At 46.1% G+C, this 22,486-nt stretch overlaps 1 protein-coding gene across 1 annotated transcript in view; it reads right to left on the reverse strand.

Annotated features, from left to right (window-relative positions):
• PAPPA (pappalysin 1) overlaps positions 1–22,486 on the reverse strand; it is a 178,809-nt gene that overhangs the window by 33,242 nt on the left and 123,081 nt on the right. The window contains exons 12-15 of the mRNA XM_030961226.1: positions 22,281–22,416; positions 18,522–18,735; positions 9,073–9,244; positions 2,461–2,644 (exon numbers count right to left, since the gene is read on the reverse strand). Of these exons, the coding sequence (XP_030817086.1) occupies positions 2,461–2,644; positions 9,073–9,244; positions 18,522–18,735; positions 22,281–22,416 (706 nt within the window). The remainder of the gene's footprint in view (positions 1–2,460; positions 2,645–9,072; positions 9,245–18,521; positions 18,736–22,280; positions 22,417–22,486) is intronic.

Genomic DNA, 22,486 nt, shown 5'->3' on the forward strand with positions numbered 1-22,486 from the left:
TCATTTAGGACTCTGCTTTCAGGTGACAGGCAGGCAGTGCTTATTTCAGGAAATGCTATAGCATAGGGGAAGCCACACGGGCTTTGTCATCTTTTGTATTTCTCATCCTTATTTTGTTCCTCTCTGAAAGGAAGCTTGTTTCATGCACCAACCCCCTCCTCTCCAAAGCCATGGCTTTAACAGAGGGTTTGGTGCCATCACATTCTTCACTCTGCTTCTGTGTTATATCTTTTCCCTGAATCTGTCCCTTTTATTTCAATTTGGAACCTTTTGGAGCAGCATCTGTTAGTATTAGAGTCACTACTCCAACACAATGAGGAGCCATTCTCAGCTGGGGACTATCAGTCCTTGGGGACTACTGTGATAAATATGATTCATAATACTCATTAGAGACTCATTTTCCTCAGGAAGCTTTCTTGGCCAACACCTCAAAGGTAAAAGGTACAATAGATCTATTTGCCTCTGCTATGACCTACTTGACTTCAGAAGGTTAAGCTAAAAGTAGCCCAGTCTCAGTGAATTTTACATTCTTTGTTATTTTATACCATATGTTGAAAAGGAATAAGCTTTTCCTAAGAAACAAAGCACAGCTATGAGCCACTAACCCTTCAAAAATCCCTAATATTCCATTGAAATCCCTGAGCATTGCTGCAGGAACTCTTCTCAACCCACAAGGCATATTTTCAACAGTGAGCCAACTTCGGAGTTATCCAAAATAATACCGACAAACTGCTAACCCCAGAGCAATGCCATCTCTCTGCAAGGGGAGGAAGAGAGCTGGGGCATGAGGCTGGAATTCAAAGAAGAAGAAAACAAAAGGCTCTGGAGGGCTCAGGAAGGTATGTGGAGGAGCCCTCCTGCCCTGGCCTCAAAGATAAGAGAAGCCACATTAAATCAGCCCCGGATTTCTCTCTCCCCTCCCCAACTGCAGATGATTGCAGAGGCATTTTGTGCAGAAGGGCGCTCTTTTCTGGAGCACCAGCATGTTCCTCTGCTCTGACTCATGCAGCAGCTCCCAGCCCAGCCGTGGTGATATCATACTTGCCACTGCAAAGCGATAAGCTGTGACATTACCAACAGTGGCTGTCATGACGTCAGTGATTGAATTAGGCATGAGTCATTCCAACGCTGTTCTCCAGAAGCTTAGTGGCAACATTTATTAGTCATCAGTGATGGCTCTACACCAAACGGAGCCTTTACCTCACAGCTCAGTGTTTCTGGACAAAAGTGAAGTGATGCTACACACCAGAGCTGCAGCCCCTGATCTGGGGTTGGTTGTCATCCCTCCAGCTAACCCCTGCCTGAGTCATCAGCTCTTGTTGGTCATGATGACTATAATTATTTTCACCGCCCGCTCAAAAATATTTAAAGCACCTAAAATGAAATAACACCTTTTGTTGAAGATAGCCCTGTGAGTGTATAAACAGAAAGAGGGAGGTTTTTGCTAAAAAGTAGTTTTAATTTTCTCTTAACTATCCTTTGAGTAGCCATTCCTTTAACTGTGTGTTGTCTGTTTTTGGTTATCTCCCATCAGAATTAAAAATAATTAAGCAATTTGGTTATATATGAAGAAATCAACATAGCCTTTCCCTGTAATGAAGAATACTTCCCATGTCTTCTTTTCTGGGGTTTGCAATGAATCCCAGCAGAGAAGGAGATACCATGGGTACAAAAAAAATAATTATACAGTGTTTGTACCTGAGTTGACAACAGCAGTTAAGTTTATTTACAAGATGGACAAGTTCCTTCAAATTAACAATCTTCTTGTTTCCTGAGGACCAGATCAAAAAGGGAAATGTGCCAATGAGCAGAAGAGTTGATGGTGATGAGAAGAGGATGGGGATGTTAGCAGAAAAGCAGGAGGGAAGAAGATCGAGGAAGAGAGGACAGAGGGTGTCAAGCTGTGTAATTTCTAGGGGAAAAAATAAGAGAAAAAAGGAAAATGTAATGAGTGCCAAACAAGAAGAGGACAAGAAAATCAGAGTAGAACAAAATGAGTGTGGAAAAAAAAGGAGAAGGGTGATGTTGAATTAGAAAAAACAGTGATGGTGGTCTGTATCATTTGGACATGGGGCTTTTCAGTCTTCTCTTGGCTTTCCAAATACATGGAGGAGGCATAGAAGGGAGACAGACAGTGGAAATACACAAAGCATAGGAAAGAAGATGAGAGAGTTCAATCTGATTTATCCCCATGACTTTTCCATGTTTTGGTTGTATGGAAACAATATTCCCTGTCATTACTGCCTGGCCAGCCATGATCAAGGAAAGGTCAAAGCAAGGTAATAGAGAGATGCAAAGGAACTTAACTTCTAATATAAATAAACCCTCCATAGAGTCCCATAATTCTTCCTACTTAAAATATCATGAATAACTCTAAACCAACAGCAAGAGCAACATGTATTCCTGAGAGCAGTCTGTGTTAGCTGAGCCTCAGGTCACTGCACAGACATCCCCCAATACCTTTCAGAAGAGCAGGAGGCCGGCACGTGAAGGAGCATTTCTTGCCAAAGGTGGTCCCCTCGCTGCAGTTGAAGGTGGCTGGGTAGACATGGTACTGGTCTGGGACACCACAGTCCACGGGCTCACACGTCACCTGCTTGTTCCACTTCCCATCCATGCACGTCATGGTGACGCTGGAATCCGTCTGGAAAAAGACACACGGCTACAGCCACCACAGCCAGCAAGGGAGAGATCAAAACCATTTCAAGCCTAACAGCCATAATTTTGGCTCACAAGTTAAGCACAGCCATGTCTGGTCCCTACCATCATCATTTAGACAGCAGCTACCAAACCCACCAAGGCTCATAAGGAACAGTCAGAGAAAGGATTTTCTGTCACCTCTGGGGTGGGACACCAAAGCACTTCCATAGAAAGAGTGCAGCTCTACAAATAATCCAAACTCTTGTCTGGCCTCCTGAGACAAGGAGGGAACCTGCTGCTCTGCCCTGCCATCAGAAAGGAGCACAAGCCTGAGCTGTTTGGAGCTGACAGCTGTCCCCCATCCCTGTCACCTCTGCAGTGACAAAGCCACTCCAAGGGGATCCCCCTGTGCTTCCGAGTAGTCAAACTTGTTTTTGGGTTTGAAGTAAAAGCCAAGCTGACATGAAGCCATCTGGGACTCTCATCTGAGGCTCTCCCGAGAGATGCCAGTCACCCTTGGATGGGGATCTCAGGGGAAGTGCCTGGGGCCACATCAGCATTGTGTGCAGACACTGACAGCTGCTGCTGTGGCTTGTCTGGCAGAGTGCCTCAAGGCTCCACACAGAACCAGGGCCCTGCTGTCCTGACACCATGGACACGAATGCCTGAGGGACAGACCTCTCTCAGGAGGAATTTACCATGAGTGTCCAGAGTGTCCTGCCCATAACTGGCACCTGGAACTTGAGAGGATGTACACAGAGTCAGTGCCTGCGCTCTGACTTCCCCAAAGTCACTCTACAATCACAGCTACACAGAAACTAAACTTCTGTGGATCTGAAGAATAACCCAAACTGCGCAGCACACTGGAATCCTGCAGTGCTAGGGGCAAAGAAGAAAAATAGGGGGAAAGTAAAGAAGCCACCCATCTAAAGCTAAGATGAATTTACTGAGTGACTGAAGGACAAACAGATGTCGGCAGAGAGAACTGAGTAAACAACATATCCACTTTCTAATTAAAAATGGAAAATTATTAAAAGCTAGAAGAATCTAACTCTTCCCTTCACACCAGAATAAAGAGAGGGACAGAGGTTAAGAAATGTGAGAAACCCAAACATGAGAAGAGGGAAGATGCTGGCGAGGAATCTGACCAAGCCATACAGCAGCACTCCTCTGCCTCCAGGGAATATTTTATTCAGGGCTGGTATGCTCACAGGAGATTTGCACCGCCGGCCATTGATCTGGGTTTATAAAAGGAAAGGGAATTTTTCTAGCACACATCAAAGGGACCTGGATTCCCTTTTTGCAAAAACACCCTAATGGTTTCAACAGAAGTTCAGACCTGTCTCCCTTTGATATATGGTTGCATTCAGAATGGAAAAAGCAGTCCCTGAGCTGGGAAACTGGACACTTCCCAAGTGGGCACAAAACCCCTTTTCTAGACCGTGGAGTTTATTTAAACAGGGAGCACTGCTGATGGAAAAAAATGTCTTTTCTACAAACTCCGAGTAGCACATTCTGGGATACTCACAGCCATCAGGTGAAGTGATACTGTGTTTTCACATTCTCAATAATTTCACTCCCCAGTGGCTGTTAATTCTCCTTTGTTGCTTATCAGAATATCTGTACCATTAAAAAGTGTAGATAAACTGTAGGCAGTTGATGTCCTGAAGATTCCAGGGTGTTGCAGGGTGATGGCCACAGGAGAAGGGATAATACAGAATATTCCCACATCTTGCAAACCATCAGCATTCCAGCTGCTCCAGCATCCAGCAAAGCCATCCATCCATTTCCCTTTAACAGATGCTATTATCAAATAACACAGCAGCAACGTGGCTGCTGGAACTTAAAACATAAACCCAAGCTATTGATGTCAATAAACTCAAGCTAATGATGTCAGGGGCTATCCAAATATTATGGAAAAGACAAAGGTCTTGCATAGTTTCATGTTGGATACTGGATCCATAATGAGCAGAGAGAAGCTGTATCAAGAAGAGATTCAGCTCCAGGAATTAAGTTATTGGTGTTGCTGTGATCTAGTTTAGGAATAAATTAGTGCTCCTACTAGAACTGCTGAAACACAGTGTGGTGCACGAGGAAGTTTCTCTAACGACAGGGTTGCACATCAGATATACCTCTGTGGAGCACCAAAGAAACAGAAACCAGAATATAACACAAAAATTCAAACAGAAGCAATATCTGTGCATGACAGTCACACCTTACAAAAGGATTGTCTTGCCCAAGCTACCACGTGTGAAAGTATTTCAGCTGCAGCCTGTGGCCTTTGTTAGCAGAGAGCAGCAGAGACTGCTGGATGTGCCACAGACCTGGGATCCCCTCTCTTTGGGAAGGATCCCTCTCCACAGCCCCACTCTCACTGTCCTTTGTCTGTGCCCCTGTTCTAGACCTTGATATCAAAATGTTAATAATTAGTGCCTACACGTTTTCATCTCTGGGTTTTGCCCTGTGGTACTTTCCCCACAAAGCCCCTAACCTAATCTGTGAGAGTCCCCTCAGACCCCCATGGATTTTCCTCTCCTGGCACACTGGGAAGGCCATTCCCCAGCAGAGAAGCTGTGCCCTTGGAGGTAAGACCCTGGCCACTCAGCTTTTCCCAGTAATTTGTTCCATGTCTGGCATGATGGAAGCTGAGATTTTCAAGGTCAGACATAATAATGGCACATTTTAGAGCATGTCTATCATGTCATCACTTGAAGCACATGCAATTCTGCAGCAGGACACAGCAGAGAGCATTCCCTGCAATGGAGACAAAGACCAGTGGCTCTGATTGGAAGCACAGAGGACAAGCCTACCACAGAAATTATTGCTGATGGCACCCACCAGCTTTTGACTTTCAGCATCACACCTGAGGGTGGGATCCCTGCAGCGCCCAGGGACAGCACCCCTGGCTGCTGAGCAGGATCCTGTCCCTGCCCAGCTCCATGCCACACCCTGGAGGTATTTCTGATAGACTCAGCCCTTTGGCTCTGGTGTCTTAGTGGCGCTTGCCTGTGCAGCTCTCCCACCCGGAGCTGAGCAGGCACGTGCCTGTTTCGCCTGTCTGATCTGACAAGGTCACCCAGCTCACAGCAGCCCACACGAAGCACTTGGCTTTCTCATCTGGTTTATTAGCTGTCACTTTGGGCACTTTGTGCTGCTTTGACTGGCATCACAGCAACTGCTTCCCTTCATGTCCTGCCTTCCAAAAGAGGCTTGAGCAAGGAGGGAGGGTGGGCAAGGAGGAAAGAGGGGGGAGACAAAAGGGGCCTCCAAAGATGCAGTGAAGAGGATGCAAACTTAAACAAATCTGGTGCCAGAAAGATTTGTTTCTCGGGACTTTTAACAGCCTGGGAGAATCCATGTCTCCTTCCTGCTGCCCAAGATCCCAGCCAGCCCCTTCTTCAAGCGATGCTTCACGTGTGAAGTTTCCTCTCCTTAAAAATGAACAGCTGTGCCCTCCCCTCTAAGTATTCTTCCACTTCTGCCCACTACTGTGCCTCTAATTGAACCCACATGAGCCGTGCTTTCTTTTCCTGGCATGATTGATGATGCCTTTGCACAACATTAGGGAGCTGCTGGGTTTTAAATAACACCTCTTGACCAGAGCAGCAGTGGTGGTAGCTTCAAGGAGAGATGACAACAAGTCACTGAATGAGCAGGGCTTTCAGTGAAGGACAAGGGGGAGGGAAGCACTGAAAGACAAAGGGGGAAAAGAGGAAGAAGACTAGAAAGAGCGATGGAGTTGTCAAGGGAGGGGGTGGGAAGAAATCAGGGAGGGAGAATGAAAACATCCCCAAGATCTTCTTTGTGAGAAAGATACATGAAGGATTTTGCTCCATCACTATGCAAACCCCTTTGTTGTTGTTGTTGAAGTCCCTAAATGAGGATGAGGGAGAGCCCAAGCGTCTGTAAACAGCTCAGCTTTCTTTTTCTTTTCAAGCAGCAAAGAGTTTCTGCTGCATAGAGTGCTGACGAATTTTAGGGTTTGGTGATTTTACAGGGTTTTAACAGAATTTGGGAATGGGAGCTTCTCAGAGAAGGAATGAATGAATGTTTTGCCCTAAAACTGATTAAAATGGTGGCTTCAGAAGACACAGAGTCTAGAAAGTGCAGAAACTGTTAAGATTTTTCAAAAACCCTTTAGATGTAAAAGATTGATTTGAAATGTGACTTGTGCCCCTACATCACCGAGGTGCTTTTGAAAATGTCACTTTTTGTCGCTATCTTTGCCCTTTTTTTCTGTCTTTCAATGAAAAAGGAAGACAAATATGGTTTAGATGCCAAACAAAGGTGTTTCCACTGGTCTGTGGATCACCTTCACCAGCATGCCATGGTCGTGGGCCACTGATGGTCAGTCTGCTCTTTGAGACATGGCACTTCAGCCCAGCCTCCTTCCTACCCAAGAGTGTGAAACATCAACATGTGCAAAGCTGCTTCCTTCCTCCTCTTCCTCAGGCAGCCCCACACACTGACAGTTAAATGAGAAAAAGTGTGTCTCTATACCCTCCAATTAGTCAAACAAGTGAAATAACCGATTAAATGACAAAAATGAAACAAGGAACAGCTTCGTGCAAGCCATGACAGGCAGTCCCTCTGGCCATTGACAACCACCCATGTGCCCTTTCTTACCCCCAAATGCTTGTGACTGGAAGAGGAACTGAAGCTGGGAAGCAAATAGGGAAGAAGCACAATGCCTTTTGATATGAGAAATCCAGACCATGGATTCTGGACTTCCTCAGATAATTCATTTCTTGCCTACATGTTCCACAAGTTCTGTTTTGAAGCACCCGACACCAAGAAATAAAACAAGATGATAGTGAAAGAATCTGTCTGTTCCTTTCCAGAGGATCTCTGAAGCACACTGACAAAACGTTAAAAGCACGTGTTTAATGTGCTTCGCTGGTCATGGGTATCTTTAAGATGCTCCACTCCTTCCCTGATTTGAACAGTGAATGCACAGCACTGAGCAAAACAAAGCCACTGGCCTCAGGGGGTTTTTTTGGTGGAAAAGACAACGAAGTGCAATAGCAGAGCAGGGTGAGAGGAAGCGTGTTGTAATAGACAGTGAATCACATTAGTGAGGGGTGCTAAAATCCTCTGCTCCTGTCATATGAGTCTGATCAAGGCTCTGAAACCAAACTTCTCCCAGCAAAACCATGCCCAGCTGGCTGAGCCTCCCCAATAGGTAATGCTTACATTTCAATAACACAGGGCTGGTGAAGCACGCTCAGGCTGTTTTATTTGGTTTGTGATCCCTGTGTGCTTCATGTACCCCATGTACAGATCCCTTCCAACAATTTCCTGGTCCAGCCACTCAGGCTCATGTTGAGAACTGGTTTTCTGTTCTGTAAAAATGCTCAGCTGGAGCTGGGGTTCTGGTGCTGATGCCAATTAGGATGGAAGAGGCCCCAAGCTCGTGGGGTCCTGTATTTGTTTTGTAATTGAGTTGAAAGGGTTGACTCATTCCCCTCCACTCTGTCTCCCCTCTCTGTGAGCTTATGAAGAACACAGTATTTCACAAGTACAGACAGGCTGCTGAGTGTGGCTGCCCCAGCCCCTGGCCCAGATGTGAGGCTGCCCCAGATGTGAGTGCTGCCCCCACAACCAGGGAGAGAAGGTGCTGATGGGGGAAACCCCCCACGATGTCTCACTCAGAGGATGTAGCAATGTTAGAGATGAAGGCACAAAGTGGGGTGTCAGCCCTGCATCCCCCTGTCCCCAGCATCCTGCTCCCAGGGCCATGCTGCACATGCACCTTATCCACCTCCCTCAGCACAAAGCATTTGCTTTTTTTTTTTTTGATGTTTAAACAAATTGCTAGTTTTCCTCAATATCTCCCTCACTGCATGAAGATGTACTGCTTTTATAGGAATGGATTATTGAGGATGGGGAGCATTTCCTGCCCTGCTGAGGGAGGTTTTTGGTGATTTGTCTGGAAGCAAAAAGGTTTGGGTGTTTCTTCTGTGCCCTCCATGCTGTACATGTCAGGGTGTGGTTGGGAGCAGATGGACTGAAACACTGCAAAGGAGTTAATAGGTTGTTAGCCTCAAGCTGAGGACTAAAAATTAGGTATTTTACCCAGAAATTGGTTGTGCAAAAACACCAGTACCCTACTCCCAAAACACCAACCCTTCTACTCCCTCTACTCAACCAAACCAAATGGCTGAGTAGAGCCAGTGAGATCAAACAAGGACTGAACACAAACATTTTGTGAAAATTTCTAAATTGGGGAACATCTGAGCTTCACTCATTGCCAGAAACTCTTCCTACTGAGTCAAAGGGCTCCTGTTCTGACGACAACCATTTGGACAAGACCTTCTCCCAAGGCTGGACTGAGATTTTAGCGTCTACTCTGAGTTATTCCTCAATTTCTCCACAGCTGTTTGCTCATCCTGGTCTTGTGCATCATAAAATAAATGCCCCGGCGGGACAAACCTGGCTCTTGACGAGATCATCATCCCTGTGGATGTGCAGGATGTAGCCAGGCCTGCAGCTGACGTTGCACTGGGCGCCGCTGTCCCAGCCGCTGCCACCGGTGCAGTTCAGCAGCGCGTTCTCGATCTCCAGCCGCTGGCAGTCGGTGGCTTCACAGGAGTAGTGGACACAGCTGGGAGGGAGACAAGGAGTGGTGGTGTTGTTATTTTGTTGTTTCAATCCATTCCACGTGAGCAGTGACTGGCTGACAGATTTTGGTCAGAGAGTTCTGAGCCCAGCTCAGGAAAGGGCTCCACAGCCTCTTGGTGTGTGTCCTGATGGACAGAGGCAGTGGGCACAGCAGTGACAAAGACAGCGAATTAAAGGGTTTGTAGCAAAAGGGAAGAGCCTGCCAATTCTGCAGAAGTATCTTCTGTTCTGCAATATTCCACTGCACTACGACCTCCCTACTTCTGTATTAATGTCCATTTCTCCATCCATCCATCCATCCGTCCGTCTGTCCGTCCGTCCATCCATCCATCCATCCATCCATCCATCCATCCATCCATCCATCCATCCATCCATCCATCCATCCATCCATCCCTCTCTCCTGTAAAAACACTCCCTCCAAGAGCAGTCCTCATGCCCCAGCCAATTTTAAATCTGCTGAATCCATGAGTGCTGATATTGGCAGTGATAAGTGGGCACATGTGGGGGGTTTCTGTGATAGACACTCTTATCTTGGAGAAGCTCGATTGAAATCATCACATTCATTTTATTCCACTTCACGAGGAACACCAAACATCAACTGTGTAGCTGTGTTGATAAGCTCTTATCAAGCTCAGCAGCATGCTGTCATTTCAGATCTCTCCAGTTGCTCTCCTGCCATCCATAAAATCTTTCCCCCATGGAAACTGTCTGTTCTCCCTCTAGGTAATTATTGTAACATTTAGCACAACTTGCAAAAAGAGATTTTTGTTTAATTTTTATATACACAGAGATGTCTGATTGACACAAAATCTTTCCCATCTCTGATGACCTGAGTCATTCTAGCACAACTTCAAATGGGAGTATGGGGTAGTCCCTCAACAAAACATCAATGAAAATGTTGAAGATCTTAAAGCATGAGGGGAGATTTAGCCTAGAGAGAGGGAAGAAATATTTTTGCAATGAGGCTGGTAAAACACTGACACAGGTTGCCCAGAGATGCTCCATCTCTGGAAAAATTCATGGCCAGGTTGGTCAGGGCTCTGAGCAGTCAGATCTAAAGATGTCTCTGTTTACTGCAGATGACCTTTAAAAGTCCCTTCAACACAACCATTCCATGATTCTATGTGCAAAGTGTTTCTGGAATAGAGACAAAATTTCTGGGATAAGAACCCCTACAAGGTGATATTTCTCTAATTAAACGAAAAATTAATTTAATTTTAATACAGTTAAATTAGTTCTGGGGAGGGAAAACGTTAACTTATTTCACCACCTCCTTGTTTAGGGAAGAAACCTGAAAGAGAAAATTATAGAAAGAAGGGAAAGCAATGTATCAATATACATATTTTGAAATAGATTACAAGCAGTTATTCCTGTTTATTAGAAAAAAGGGTTAACAGCCACTAAGCCCTGTTCAGCTTAGTAAATCCTGACTTAGCATGTACGTGGTGTTTTGCTGTGTTCAAAGCACTGTGCAGACATTATCTAATTAATTTTTGTGACACCCCTGCGAGACACCTGGGCTGGTATTGTTATCCCCATGTTACTGATAGAGAAGCACATCTGCACATGTCTCTACTGAGCTCTAGATCAGATTAAATGACACTATTTATGTACCTGCACAACTCATTGCTCTGTCCCCGACTAGTGCTATATGGGAAGTGCCCACTGCTTGTAATTTAAGGTTGCTTGTTCAGTGTTGGCCCTTCCCTGGAGTGTGATGAGCTATAAACAATTTCTACATTCAGAAATATTTTATTTCCTCATGGTGCACAAAGCATTGCTGCTGACAGAGCTGAGGAAGGAGAATTCCACCTCTGTGTTGGTCAACTCCATACCCTTGTATGTAACAGACCCCTGGCTATCAGCGCAGCTGTGATGCTCATCACTTCTGCAGGATGGATGATCCTCTGCCAGAGCTGGCCTATCCAGGGTGATCCTGCTTTCAGCAGGATCCCCACCCACTAACCAAGGACTTCACACATTTTCCAGTCACTGCATCTCACACCCTGAGGTACAGATTTAAACTGCCGTGGATTTCACTCTGTAAGGATCAACAAGGCTGTGGATGGAGCGGCAGCAGGACAAGTGAGCAGCACATCCCAGGTGGCCATCACCTGAGAAACAAGGTGAGGAGAACAGCCAGGTGCTATTGCCTGGCAAATGCCCAACCCAGATCACCCAGGGGTGTGAACCACAGGCTTTACACACTCCTTACACACCACCAGCCTCACACCCTGCAGGTTCTCAAGCAGAGCAGGACCTTACCAACCTCTTCCTAACCCTACCAACCTCATGGTCCTGCTGTTTGAGTAAGTCCTCAGCTGACATCAGTGATAACATCTGATGCTGGATGTTGAGTAAGAGTGTAAATGATGGGATGATGCTTTGTGGAACCCTCCCTGCTACACATCCCAGTTAGACTGGCCCATGAGAGCCAACTCTCACTTTGCTCCCTGCCATTTCTCAGATGGTGAGGCAGCAGCACGAGTGTCTCCTGTGCCAGGGCTGCAGTGCTGAGGAAGTTGACTCACTGGGGGAGAAAAAAAAGAGCACTATTGCCAAGCCACTCTCAGAAGCACATACTGCAAACCTCGACTGCCCATTGCAAAACTGCCCCAGAATCTGAAAGCCTTCTTCAAATTTGGAAAAATAATAAAAAAAAAAAGCAGACTTATTTAATCTAATACTTATGTGAATTAGTGGAGCACTGAATTCAGACTTGAATGGCTTCAGAGGGAAGGATGAGCCCAAGAAAACCCTTGTAATTTGCACAGAGGGAAATCTGAAGCAACGTCACCGCAGCCAGTGGCATCGCTTTTCATTTCCATCAATGTAAAGGAGAAAAATAATCTGGTTTCTGGAGTTCAGATCGGGACACCAGATGAGCAAGCCTGGGCTTAGAAGTCCTACAGAACTGAAACACCACAGACAAAGGCATTAAGAAACACTTATTGTGATGTTCTTCTTTCTGTTTACAAGTCCCCTTGTGGTCTTCTGAAATGGCCAGGGAACATTTTTAGCCACCCCCTCCAGGCTCCAGATTATGCCTTGGTTAGCAGATCATCTGGGCAGCTCTCTCTGTCTGTAACTCTATATGAATGACTTCAGTGACAAACAATACAACCATTCACTTTTTGTAAAAAAACAACTACTGCCACCAAATGTTTCTAATTTAAATATTTCTGGTTCTCTAGCTACTGGTTCCAATTTGGTATCAGCTACTGTCAGCCATAAATCCCAATGAATTTTGAAGTCATGATCCTGAATTGAGCTCTGCAAATGCAGAATTAGGAAGGAGAAATTAATATCTCCAAGTAGGAAGTTTAAACAAAGAATCCATCACATCCATTTGTGGATTACAGAAGCTCTTGCATGGGTACTGCCATTTAGCGGTGGTCAATCATCACATGTTCCAGAAAATGTGCATTCCTCAGGAAAGAAACAATATAATGGCATCTGAGAATGAAATTGCTTCAGCTTTAACTCATGTTGACTCCTGATATAGGACAGTTTATCCCATTTTCTTGCAGTCAAAATCATGTGACTTCAAGAAGACTGCCAATTTCAAATCATCCCTGGTCTATCCTAACTCCCAAAAATCCTTACCAAAGTACAAAGTAGTTTAGAGCAAAGCTACACAAAGGACCCAAGGACCATGCTGAGGATTTACTTGAATGAGTGTTGGTGCCTGGGACATTCCCTGACAAGTGTTTATTTTACTAGGTCCCATTCAGGATTCACTTGGTCCTCTTCTTGCCCTGGCAGTGTACAGTTTCCTAAAACAACAGCTTCACACTGAGGTGACTGCAAGGAGCAGAGGATTTCTTGCACACATTCCATTGCATGTTCAAAACAGATCAAGGAAGGCTGTTTCAATCATGCAAAAAGCCCTGGACTGAGTTAGCTTCCACATGTAGGCTGAAGTTCTGAGCCAGTTCTTACTTGACTCAAATCCATTCTGCCCATCCCAAATCTAAACGAGCTCATTAGGCTCTAAATCTGTATTTCTCTGTGCCAATACTGGCCCCAGTTCAGCAAGGCACTTAAATATGTGCTTAACTTCAAAAGCACAGTTAAGTCCCACTGATAGATTTGACTACAGGGGGATGTAAGCAAATAGCTCAGGGCTTTGCTAAATTGCAGCTTTAGTGACACAATCCTCGAAACATTTGTATTTTAACATGTTTATAGAAAATTATAACAATTAAGTGGAGCTTCCTTCCTCACATAAAAACAATCCAGGACTTCCTCTTTTGAAAAGCTTGCAGCAGCCAAACTTTCTTTTCCTAACCCCGAGGTCAAGCACTTTTCCAAGAACTCATCTTAACATGGTGCCTTAATTATTTGTTTCCTTCGTGATGGTTCTGACACGTATCTAAGCTCAGGTGAGCCTAAAAGCTCATGGTGGGCAATTTTTAGGAGAAGGGTTACAACATTATCTCTTGGACAGAGCAAAAAAACTCCCCTTTCCACATTCTGGACCAGCCTGGGCTGCAGATCTGAAGTGCAATTTGGTTTTGTCCTATGCCACCATCCACACAACTCACACACATGTAGCATCCTGAGGGTTTTTCTAACATATTTATCCTTACAGTGGGTTTGTGTTCTCCTCTCTAGAGGTTACTCTAAAGGCAAGAGCAGATTCTCTCTCTCTACATATATGCAGAGGCTGCTGGCCATATTTCTTGTTGCAGAAAAAAAAAAAAGCCCAAAAAAAACCCCAACAAAATTGAAAAGGTGGCAATGACTTTGTCTTCTTCAGTCTTCAGCTAAAGCACATTGCCTCCTTGTATTAACACAAAATCTTGAATATCTGCCCAAATCCATGGGGTTGGATGGGGACTGGTGAACCTGTGCTGACTGGAAGAAGGATCAAGCCCTTTCTGAAAAAGGTGTTTGCCTTCAAACCTGATTCATGAGAGTGACAACACGAATGGTATCACTTATGGTCCTTTCAGTGATGTCTCCTCAGTACTGCTGGGTTTGCCTCTGACAGCAATCCCAGCAAAACCCTATTTCAAACTGAAAGGGTCAAAATGAAGCAAAACCCAGAGGTTTACAGAAAACCCTTGCTCCAACCCAAGGTAAACTCAAGAGAAAGGAGAGGCATGAGCCAGCATGTCCCCCTCACTGGCAGGGCAAATTCTCCTTGGGTTGGGCTCTGCCTCCAGCCTGCCTGCACCCTGTGGTGTGAGCTGCTCCTGCCAGGGGGGTCCATATTGAACTGATAAAGCTCTCAAAGCCCCATCACCCTGCCAGCTTGGAAGTGGGACCATGTCCCTGGGCGTCAGCAGCCCCACAGGTCTCCCTGCCACAGTCTGTCCAGGCAAACAAAGAAAATGCATTGCCTTCCACTTTAATAAAAGCCAAATGATGCCGTTTGCCAATTACCAAAACGGGGCGAAGGTTAAAAACCCATTGAATTATAACACATGTCACGGACCAAAGCTTCTATGATTAACAGTTCTGTGAGAAATTCATTAATTTCACCCGCAGCAAGCTGACAGAGATTGTGCTTAATGACAGAATGCAGGGCAGGGGAAAGGCGGCCGAACCGGGAAAGAGAAAGCTGCATTAATTCACAACAAAAAGAGACGAGGAAACCCTTTTTTCCTCCTTATGAAAAGGGAAAAAAAAAAAAAATAACCAGAGTTGTAAAGAGCGGTTGCATTTGTTCTGCTGCTGAAGATTTATCTTCATCATTTCTTGTTGGGGAAGCTGACAGCAGGCGAGAACAAGACAAAGAGAAGAGCTGGAGTGGGCAACGAATCCCTGGGGCTTGTTTGGGGCAGCAAAGGGTGCAGCTCCAAGGGAACCTCTCCACAGGGGCCAGAGCAGGTGATGGTGTGGTGGCCAGGGGTGGGTCTTGGTCTACAGTGTCAAACACCCAGATATGCACACTTACAGAGGGAGGAAAACCCAAAACCTCCCCTGCAGAAGCAATTTCGAAGCCGTAGCAGTGAGGCTGTGCCAAGGTTTAACCAGAGAAAGCAAAGGAAAATCTTTTTGCTACACTCATTAGAAAGCACGAGGTGGTGGCAATGTGAGGCAAGAAGGCTGGAGAGCTGTGGGCAGCCAGGGGGGACCTGTCTGCAGTATGAACACGGAGTTAATGGTGGATTAGGAAGATGGAAACTCCTGAAACGCACAGCTCTGACAGCTGGGTTGGGTGAATTGGGCTTTCCTGCCTGCAGTTTGCAGGAGAGGAGCAGTGGCACCAGCAGGGGTGGTGGAAAGGACAGGTCTGGTGACCATGGCAGGGAAGTGCCATCAAGGAAAAGCAGCACTTCCCACAAACTGCTTTGCCAGGGATGGGTGACCCACAGCTGATATTTCCTACCCAGTGACAAAGAAAAAAACTGATTTTTGAGGAACCACCGTCAAAGGCAGCCACAGCACATCAGGCCTTCTTGCTGCTCGAGTGACTGCAGGGTGGGAAATTACACCTCTGCTTCTGCACACCCAATTTCACCGTCCACTGCATGAGGCTACCCAGGAAATAGTAAAAGTATAATAATTCCAGCTATAAAGCACGAGAGAAGAACTAACCAGGCCATTATATCTGCTCTAAGGATGAAATGTGGAAATAAAGAGTGTCATTTTTACAGCACGTCTCCAGCAGTGAGGTAAACTTCTGTTGAAAACAAAAAACGAGCCTGCAGTCACTGGCAGCAGAGAAAACAACAACTGGAAGAATAAAACTGGAAAGGACAGAGGAGGAATTTTCAAACTATAAATGTCTTCAGGAGGATGGAATGGATTTTCAAAACAACTAATGATGACTGAGGACAAGTACCTATAAAGTTCAATTGGACTTTTAGAGTTAAGCCCATTTTTCTCTAAAATATTAACTATAATACATATTTTAAGAAAGAAGACTAAGTGAATGTTTTACTTTCAGTCATTAAGTTGTTGCTAACCCATGGGAGGGATCCATTCACCCTCAAAATGAAAACTGTGTTAACTTTTAAGGGACAATATATTTCCTTTCCCTCACAATTTTAAAATCTGCACCTTTGCCTAGAAATATCTGTATCTGGCTATAAATCCTCTCCAAGCAAAATAATTCTCCTTGAAAGAGAGAAATAATACCTTCTACAGAGAAAAGCCAAAAAGCAGGCACAAATATCCATGTTGACCTAATGAAAATGAAAGGGGGAAAATTGATGATCACACATAGGAAGGCAAGTCCCTTTAAAAATTCAATAAATACCTTAAAAATCATATTAGGCAAATGCTACCAGTGAGGAAAGGGAGAAGGACAAGATGGGCAGTGTGGAACAGGCACCACAAGGGAATCTAATGGACAGACTGTGAGAAGGGGAGGCAGAAAACCCATGTGCAGCCTCTGAGCTGGTTAAGAAATAATTTTAAAAATCTAACTTTGTTCTTCTTGGATTGGGTAAAATAATCAAAGAAAAAGACAGCAGGTGACAGCAAAAGTGTCACCTATTTCCTGACTGCACAGCTTAATGCACAACTTTTTCTGCATTTTGGGTACCTGACCTGCTTGGAGCTTTTTGTCCAGAAGAAAACAGATCTGGCCACCCCAAATGGTCCCACCACAAGGCAAACTGGGGACTGACTCTCCACTGAAGCACTGTCATCAGTGGAAATAATCCCACTGATTTCAATTGCCTTTGGACCAGGGCTTTGCTTTGGAGAGTTTCTAGCTCCCTGTCAGACATGAGAAACTTTGTGATCAATCCAGTGCTGGAACCCGCAAAACCTAAAACATTACTTTGAAAGAGTGAGGCTCGGATGGGGGTTTGGGAGAGCAGGGGGCTGAGAGGGTTCAGTGCATCCCCAAAACAAAATGATGCCAAAAAATCAAGAAGAAACATAAGAGGCAAAAGGCAGGTGATTCTTCCTCAAAAGATTTCTAAAGGTTGGGCTGCTGGGCTGCAGAGGCTCACTGAAGCTTTGCCTAAGGGGGATGCATTTTTTATTAAGGAAATAACTTTCTAAACACACAGCACTTCTAGTTCAATAAGTGAACAAATGGTTCAATTCCTACTGAAAACTTGAGAGGGCAGTGGAATGTGGCCCTGTGTCTCAGTCCCCCTGAGCTCCCTGTTGCTTCTCACCATCTCCTTCCAGTGGGGCTTTCTTGCCCTTTTTCTGTCCTGCTTCAGTGCTGGGATTTGGCCACACTTCCACCACCAGACTTCTCATCTGAAACTTGATCCTGCTGTCTTTGGGCCTCTGAATTTATACAACCTATTGCACACAACGATCAGACGCTTTGAATCTAGGTCAGAACACACTGACTGGATTGATTTAGCTATAGATATGCTCCTTTTTTTTTTTAATTTTATTTTCCCTTCTCTCTCTCACTCCCTTTTCACTCTCCCGCCTTTCCTGGAATAAAAGCAGGTCCTAAAAACAAGCCAGAACATTATCAAAAAACCTGACAGCTTGCTTAGGAGGCTGAGCAGAGGTTTGCTGGGATATGCAACTTGTTTTACTATTGCTGCCGCTATGGTATGACAACTGCTCACAACTTTGAATTCACAAAGGAAGAGAAAAAAAAAATATTCTTTCAGGGGTTTTGCTAAATTCTCTCCTCTTCTTTTCAATGCCTCGCTGAAAGGATCCATGAAGCTGCTGCACCAGAGGCCATGAAAGGTCACAATCTCTGTGGGATGCTGTAAAGCAGAGACTGAGAGGGGTTGGTGGTGATCTATTGATGTGTCTGTAATAACAACAAGAATAAAACGGTAGCCATAAACCTTTCATCCTGGGGGGTCCCACAGAGCTTTTCAGAATGGGGGCCGGATCCAGAGAGGTGCTGAGGGCCTCACCCAGCCATAAAAGCACAGCAGATGCTGATGGCCAGGGCTGAGCGCCGGGCAGGATCCGGCCCCTCCAGGGCACAGGCGTCACTCTGTGTCCTCGTGGTCCCTTCCCTGGGAGGTCCCCTGGCACTGGGGCAGCACAAGGGGGTTCAGATTGAACTGCTGTGTGAGTGGCCAACACAACACCAGGCTGGGGAATGTGTGCAGAGTGAACTGGCCCCAGTTCCAGGCTTGGCATAAAGGAGGGAGGAGAAAGGAAGAGGAAATAATTCACTAACAGCATCCCATGCGGGTTAAATGTCCCATCCATCCTGATCAATGAGAACACTGCCGGTTTTTTACCCGTGACACAAAGGGGTCAGCAGGGTTCAGCTGCTGTGCCCCTCCTGCCTCCTCCCCAGCCCTGGCCCACGCTGGGGGTGGTGGGTGTGAGGCAGAGGGAAGCAGGGCTGACACGCTCACCTCTGCTCCGCAGGGCTGTAGGTCTGTCCTTGCTGGCAGCTGCTGATGGTGATGGGGTCGAAGTTGTGGAAGGAACGCAGGGCCACCCCGGAGATGGCCACAAACTGGGAGCTGAAGCTAATGAGGACAGCCTGGGTGTGATAAAAAGGGTGACTGAGGTCATGGATGACGGGGATAATCAGGGGATTGTTCCTGCAGCTCAGGACGTGGACACCTGCCAGAGGAGAGACAAGATCAGAGGAAGGGTCAGGCTTAACACAATTGCTTCCCGAAGCCGTGGGCACTTCAGAGGCATTTCACCCAGAGGAATGGCCCTATAGAGCGGAAAAGTTATGGTAAGCTGCCTGGAGGGGCTTCCCAAATGGCTGCAGAGAGCTTAGCAGAGAAGCAGCTCCCTCCAGACAGCTGAAGAAAGGCTGCCATTCTCTGCGCGAGCGCGGCGCGCCCTCGCAGCCGCTCCTTTAGACCACAGCTACGTTCCCATTGTGCTCTGGTAAATCAGGAGCAACCAGCACGGGGGAAGCAGAGTCACACCATTGTAAAACGGGTCCTGGAGGACACTTGGAGCCTTTATATGCAGGATCAAACGGTGCCGGCAGGCTGGGGGGCTTTGTGCACCAGCAGCTTGTTTGGAGCTGTGCATGTCATTAGCACTCAGGGTAAAACTTTTTTTTTTTTTTTGCATGAGTTTCCCACTAAATTTGCCCAGATTTGATTTTTTTTCTTCCATAGTTTTGAGCCTTAGGGTATCTTGTTCTTTGCAAGAAAAGGCAGATTTGGTCCTGGGGATAGAAATGAGGGTGATGGAGCCACTGAGGATTTTGCAGGTGATGTCACTCGAGGAGAAAAGAATCGTGTTCTGGAGAAATAGAAGCATCTCAAGGTTGTGGTGCACAGAAACACCAGAGAGGTGGCAAGGAGACTCCTGAGCCCCTTTTGTCCAGTGGCTAAGGCACTCAGTGACAGCTGGGAAAAAAAAACCACCTTCAGGTAGAAGCAACCTGAATTCAAATGGGCCAAACCCATCTCGGGGGCAAGGCAGAGGACAGACAGCTGTCAGCTGCCCTCAAAATTCATAAATTGAGATTCATGGCCTGCTGGCTGCCTGCAAGGCTCTGCCTGCACAGCTCTATGGCATCACTCCTAGGATCAGCTTGGCTCCAGATCCATTTGCTTCACTGGAGCTCCCCCAGCAATGGCTTTGGCCCAGGCCCCTTGGCTACCCTGATACACTTACAAATTTGAAAATAAAATAAATTCTATTTGCATGTTTAACTGGCTCGGGGATTTCTGTTATTATTTTTTTCCCCTCAGTTCAGATTTCTTGACTCAAAAGGGAAGGAATAAAAAGGCTTTCATTTTTCTCCTTAGAAAGTGATTTCCTGTGAATTAAGACATGCTTTTTAAACATCTATCTCCCACCCTCTACTTAAAAAAAAAAAAAAATCTTCCTGTAATAAAAAAAAATAATATAAAAAAGCAAACCTCTTTTTGTTTTGGTCTTCACCTGACCCTGAAATAACCTCCCTGTCTACTTGCCTCCCAGAAGTCTTTTGATATCAGCTCCTTGTGGAACGGTGCACGTTTCTCACTTACAAACAGGTGCAGTTAATACTCAAAATCCCAGGTTCCCAAATTCCTTGGAAGTTTCTGCCTTCTCTGATGGAAAGCCAAGACCTTATGGTATGAGACTGTTTATTCACTTCTGTTTCATTCCTGGCACTCAGGTGGTGTCCACAAGAGAGCAGACCCTCAGAGCTGTGCTGCACTGCTGGTTATTTCTGACCTGACCAGGAACACGGTGGCTGGACAGGTGAAGGTTTCTTAATTCCCCAGAAATACCCACGAAGATGGTACAGGTGCCCACGGGGGCAGTCAGAGCTGCCTCAGGGTCCCCCCTGTTTCTGTGGCTCTGCACCCATCTATTCTGAACCCTGGTGTCTCTGGTGGCTCTGAATCAACAGCACTGAGCTGTTTGGCATCCCAACCTCTCCATCTCCTACCAGCACTCGGAAGAAGCTTCACATTGTTTTCTGGGAGTCCACTTGCTCTGATCAAGGCAGGAAACTGCATGTCTGGATAGGCTATTCCTTGCTCATGGCAGTGTCTTCAGCACACTGGGGACTGATTGAGATTTAAATTATTGCTACTTCCTTTTGGATGTACTTTCAGTTTGCCACGAGCTTCTGCTTCAGGCTCATTGAGTGTCTCAGTCAGTCCTGCCCCCAGTGCATGCCAACATTTGCATCTCAGCTGCAGTTTCCAGCTTGCCATGGTGATAATTCAAACACATGAAACACAATATCCAGGAAAAGGACTTCATGTCCCTGTCAGAAGTCAGACAGAACAGCAATGGGGAGCTCTGCCTGAGTGAGAGCTGCTGGGTAGCCCACCTACACCTCTCCTCTGCTCCAGGCAGCCTCTTCTGAAAGGTCAAAGGGGCTTTTCCATGATGAAAGCAGCATTTCAGCTGGGAGGACATCCAGACATCAGGCTGAGCCATGCCAAACTCATGTTGCAACTTCATTGAAGATTTCAAAACCTAACCCTCAGTTTCCTCTTTGCTCCTCTTTCTTGTTCTCGCTCTCTCCCAGCCTGCCTGTCTGTCCCTATAAAATGTCACATTAAGTACTGCTGGCACGCTCGTGTCTCCATCATTTATTTCTCAGAGGGATAGAGCTATGTGCCACTGTTTTGCAAAAGGAGGGTAGGATTAATCCAAGGGCTCTGGCAAACTGGGAGCCATCCTGACTCAACCTGCACAACTTGCTGCAAATTTCAGTTTGTTCTTGGACAACAGACACCACACGTATTTCCTTTGTTCTCCTCCACACCCCACCAAATTCTGTATTATCCTGGATGCTCATCCAACACCTGTCACTCTGTGTCTCTTCTTCTCATCACTAGTGGGAAGCTCATTTGAGTTTCAGCTTGTAAAAACTGAAATGCTATGGTAAAACAGAAATCTGGGGGTGGGAGTTATGTTTCCTTAAAAATTGCTCTCAAGGTGACCTGGCCAGCTTTCTCCTCAGTGAAAAAAAAAAAAAAAAGGCAGAGAACATCTGGAAAGGGATTATGCAAGTGCTACCCTGACACAGAGCTGAGAGCTAGGGAGAGCTCCTGGGTTCTGGAGCTTAAATGCAGCCTGGATCAATTCACCAGGCACAACGTCCCCAGTTTAGGGCCCTGTGCCAAGGGCAGAGACAAAACCTGTCTGGTCTGAGCTGGCAGGTCCTGCCTCTGTCAGGCACATCTGCTGGAGATCACACCAGGAGCCTGGCAGGGCCCTGGGGCTGGACCTTCACCACCTGAAGCACTTCACCTGGGGAGTGTTGGCCATTCCATGGCTCTGGAGACCTCCCTGCCAGGAGGACTGGAGATCACCCAGCACTCCCTGTGAAACAGAAGCCTTTGGGGCAGGGCCCTCACTCCCTGCTCCCAGGGGTTCACCTGCAGCACCATCAGTGTCTCTCCAGGGCAGTGCTGGTGTGAAGCGTTGAGATAGTGCTGATTTTAGTGACTGAAGAGAGCTAATCACCTCTGAACAGATAGTGAACAGCTATGGAGTAATGTCTGTATAAAATAACACATAATTTTCAACAAAATCCAGTAAGACTCAGGGCTTGGAGCATTGAGCAAGCATCTTTTTTGTCTAATTCTGAAAAAAACCTGAGCAGGAGTACTGGTGAATGGGGGCATCACCAGATTAAGCAAGCGGTAAACAGGGAGTTTAGGGAGTTTAATACAACACAGTCTTACCAAGGTCGTGGCTTTGCTCTTTGGTGTCAAACAGCTGCACACCGATGGTCTCCTGCTTCTGGTCCAGGTAGTAGGTCCCATCTGTGACCAAGTGAACAAGGACTGCTGCAGCCACCATAGGCTGGGAAAAATAAGCCTGGGAAAACACAAACCCCACAAAGCCTGAGGTGGAGAACTGTGGTGGGCTTTTAAAAATCCCCAGGAGC

This window comes from Camarhynchus parvulus, chromosome 17 (assembly GCF_901933205.1).
Source record: "Camarhynchus parvulus chromosome 17, STF_HiC, whole genome shotgun sequence".
Lineage (NCBI taxonomy): Eukaryota > Metazoa > Chordata > Aves > Passeriformes > Thraupidae > Camarhynchus > Camarhynchus parvulus.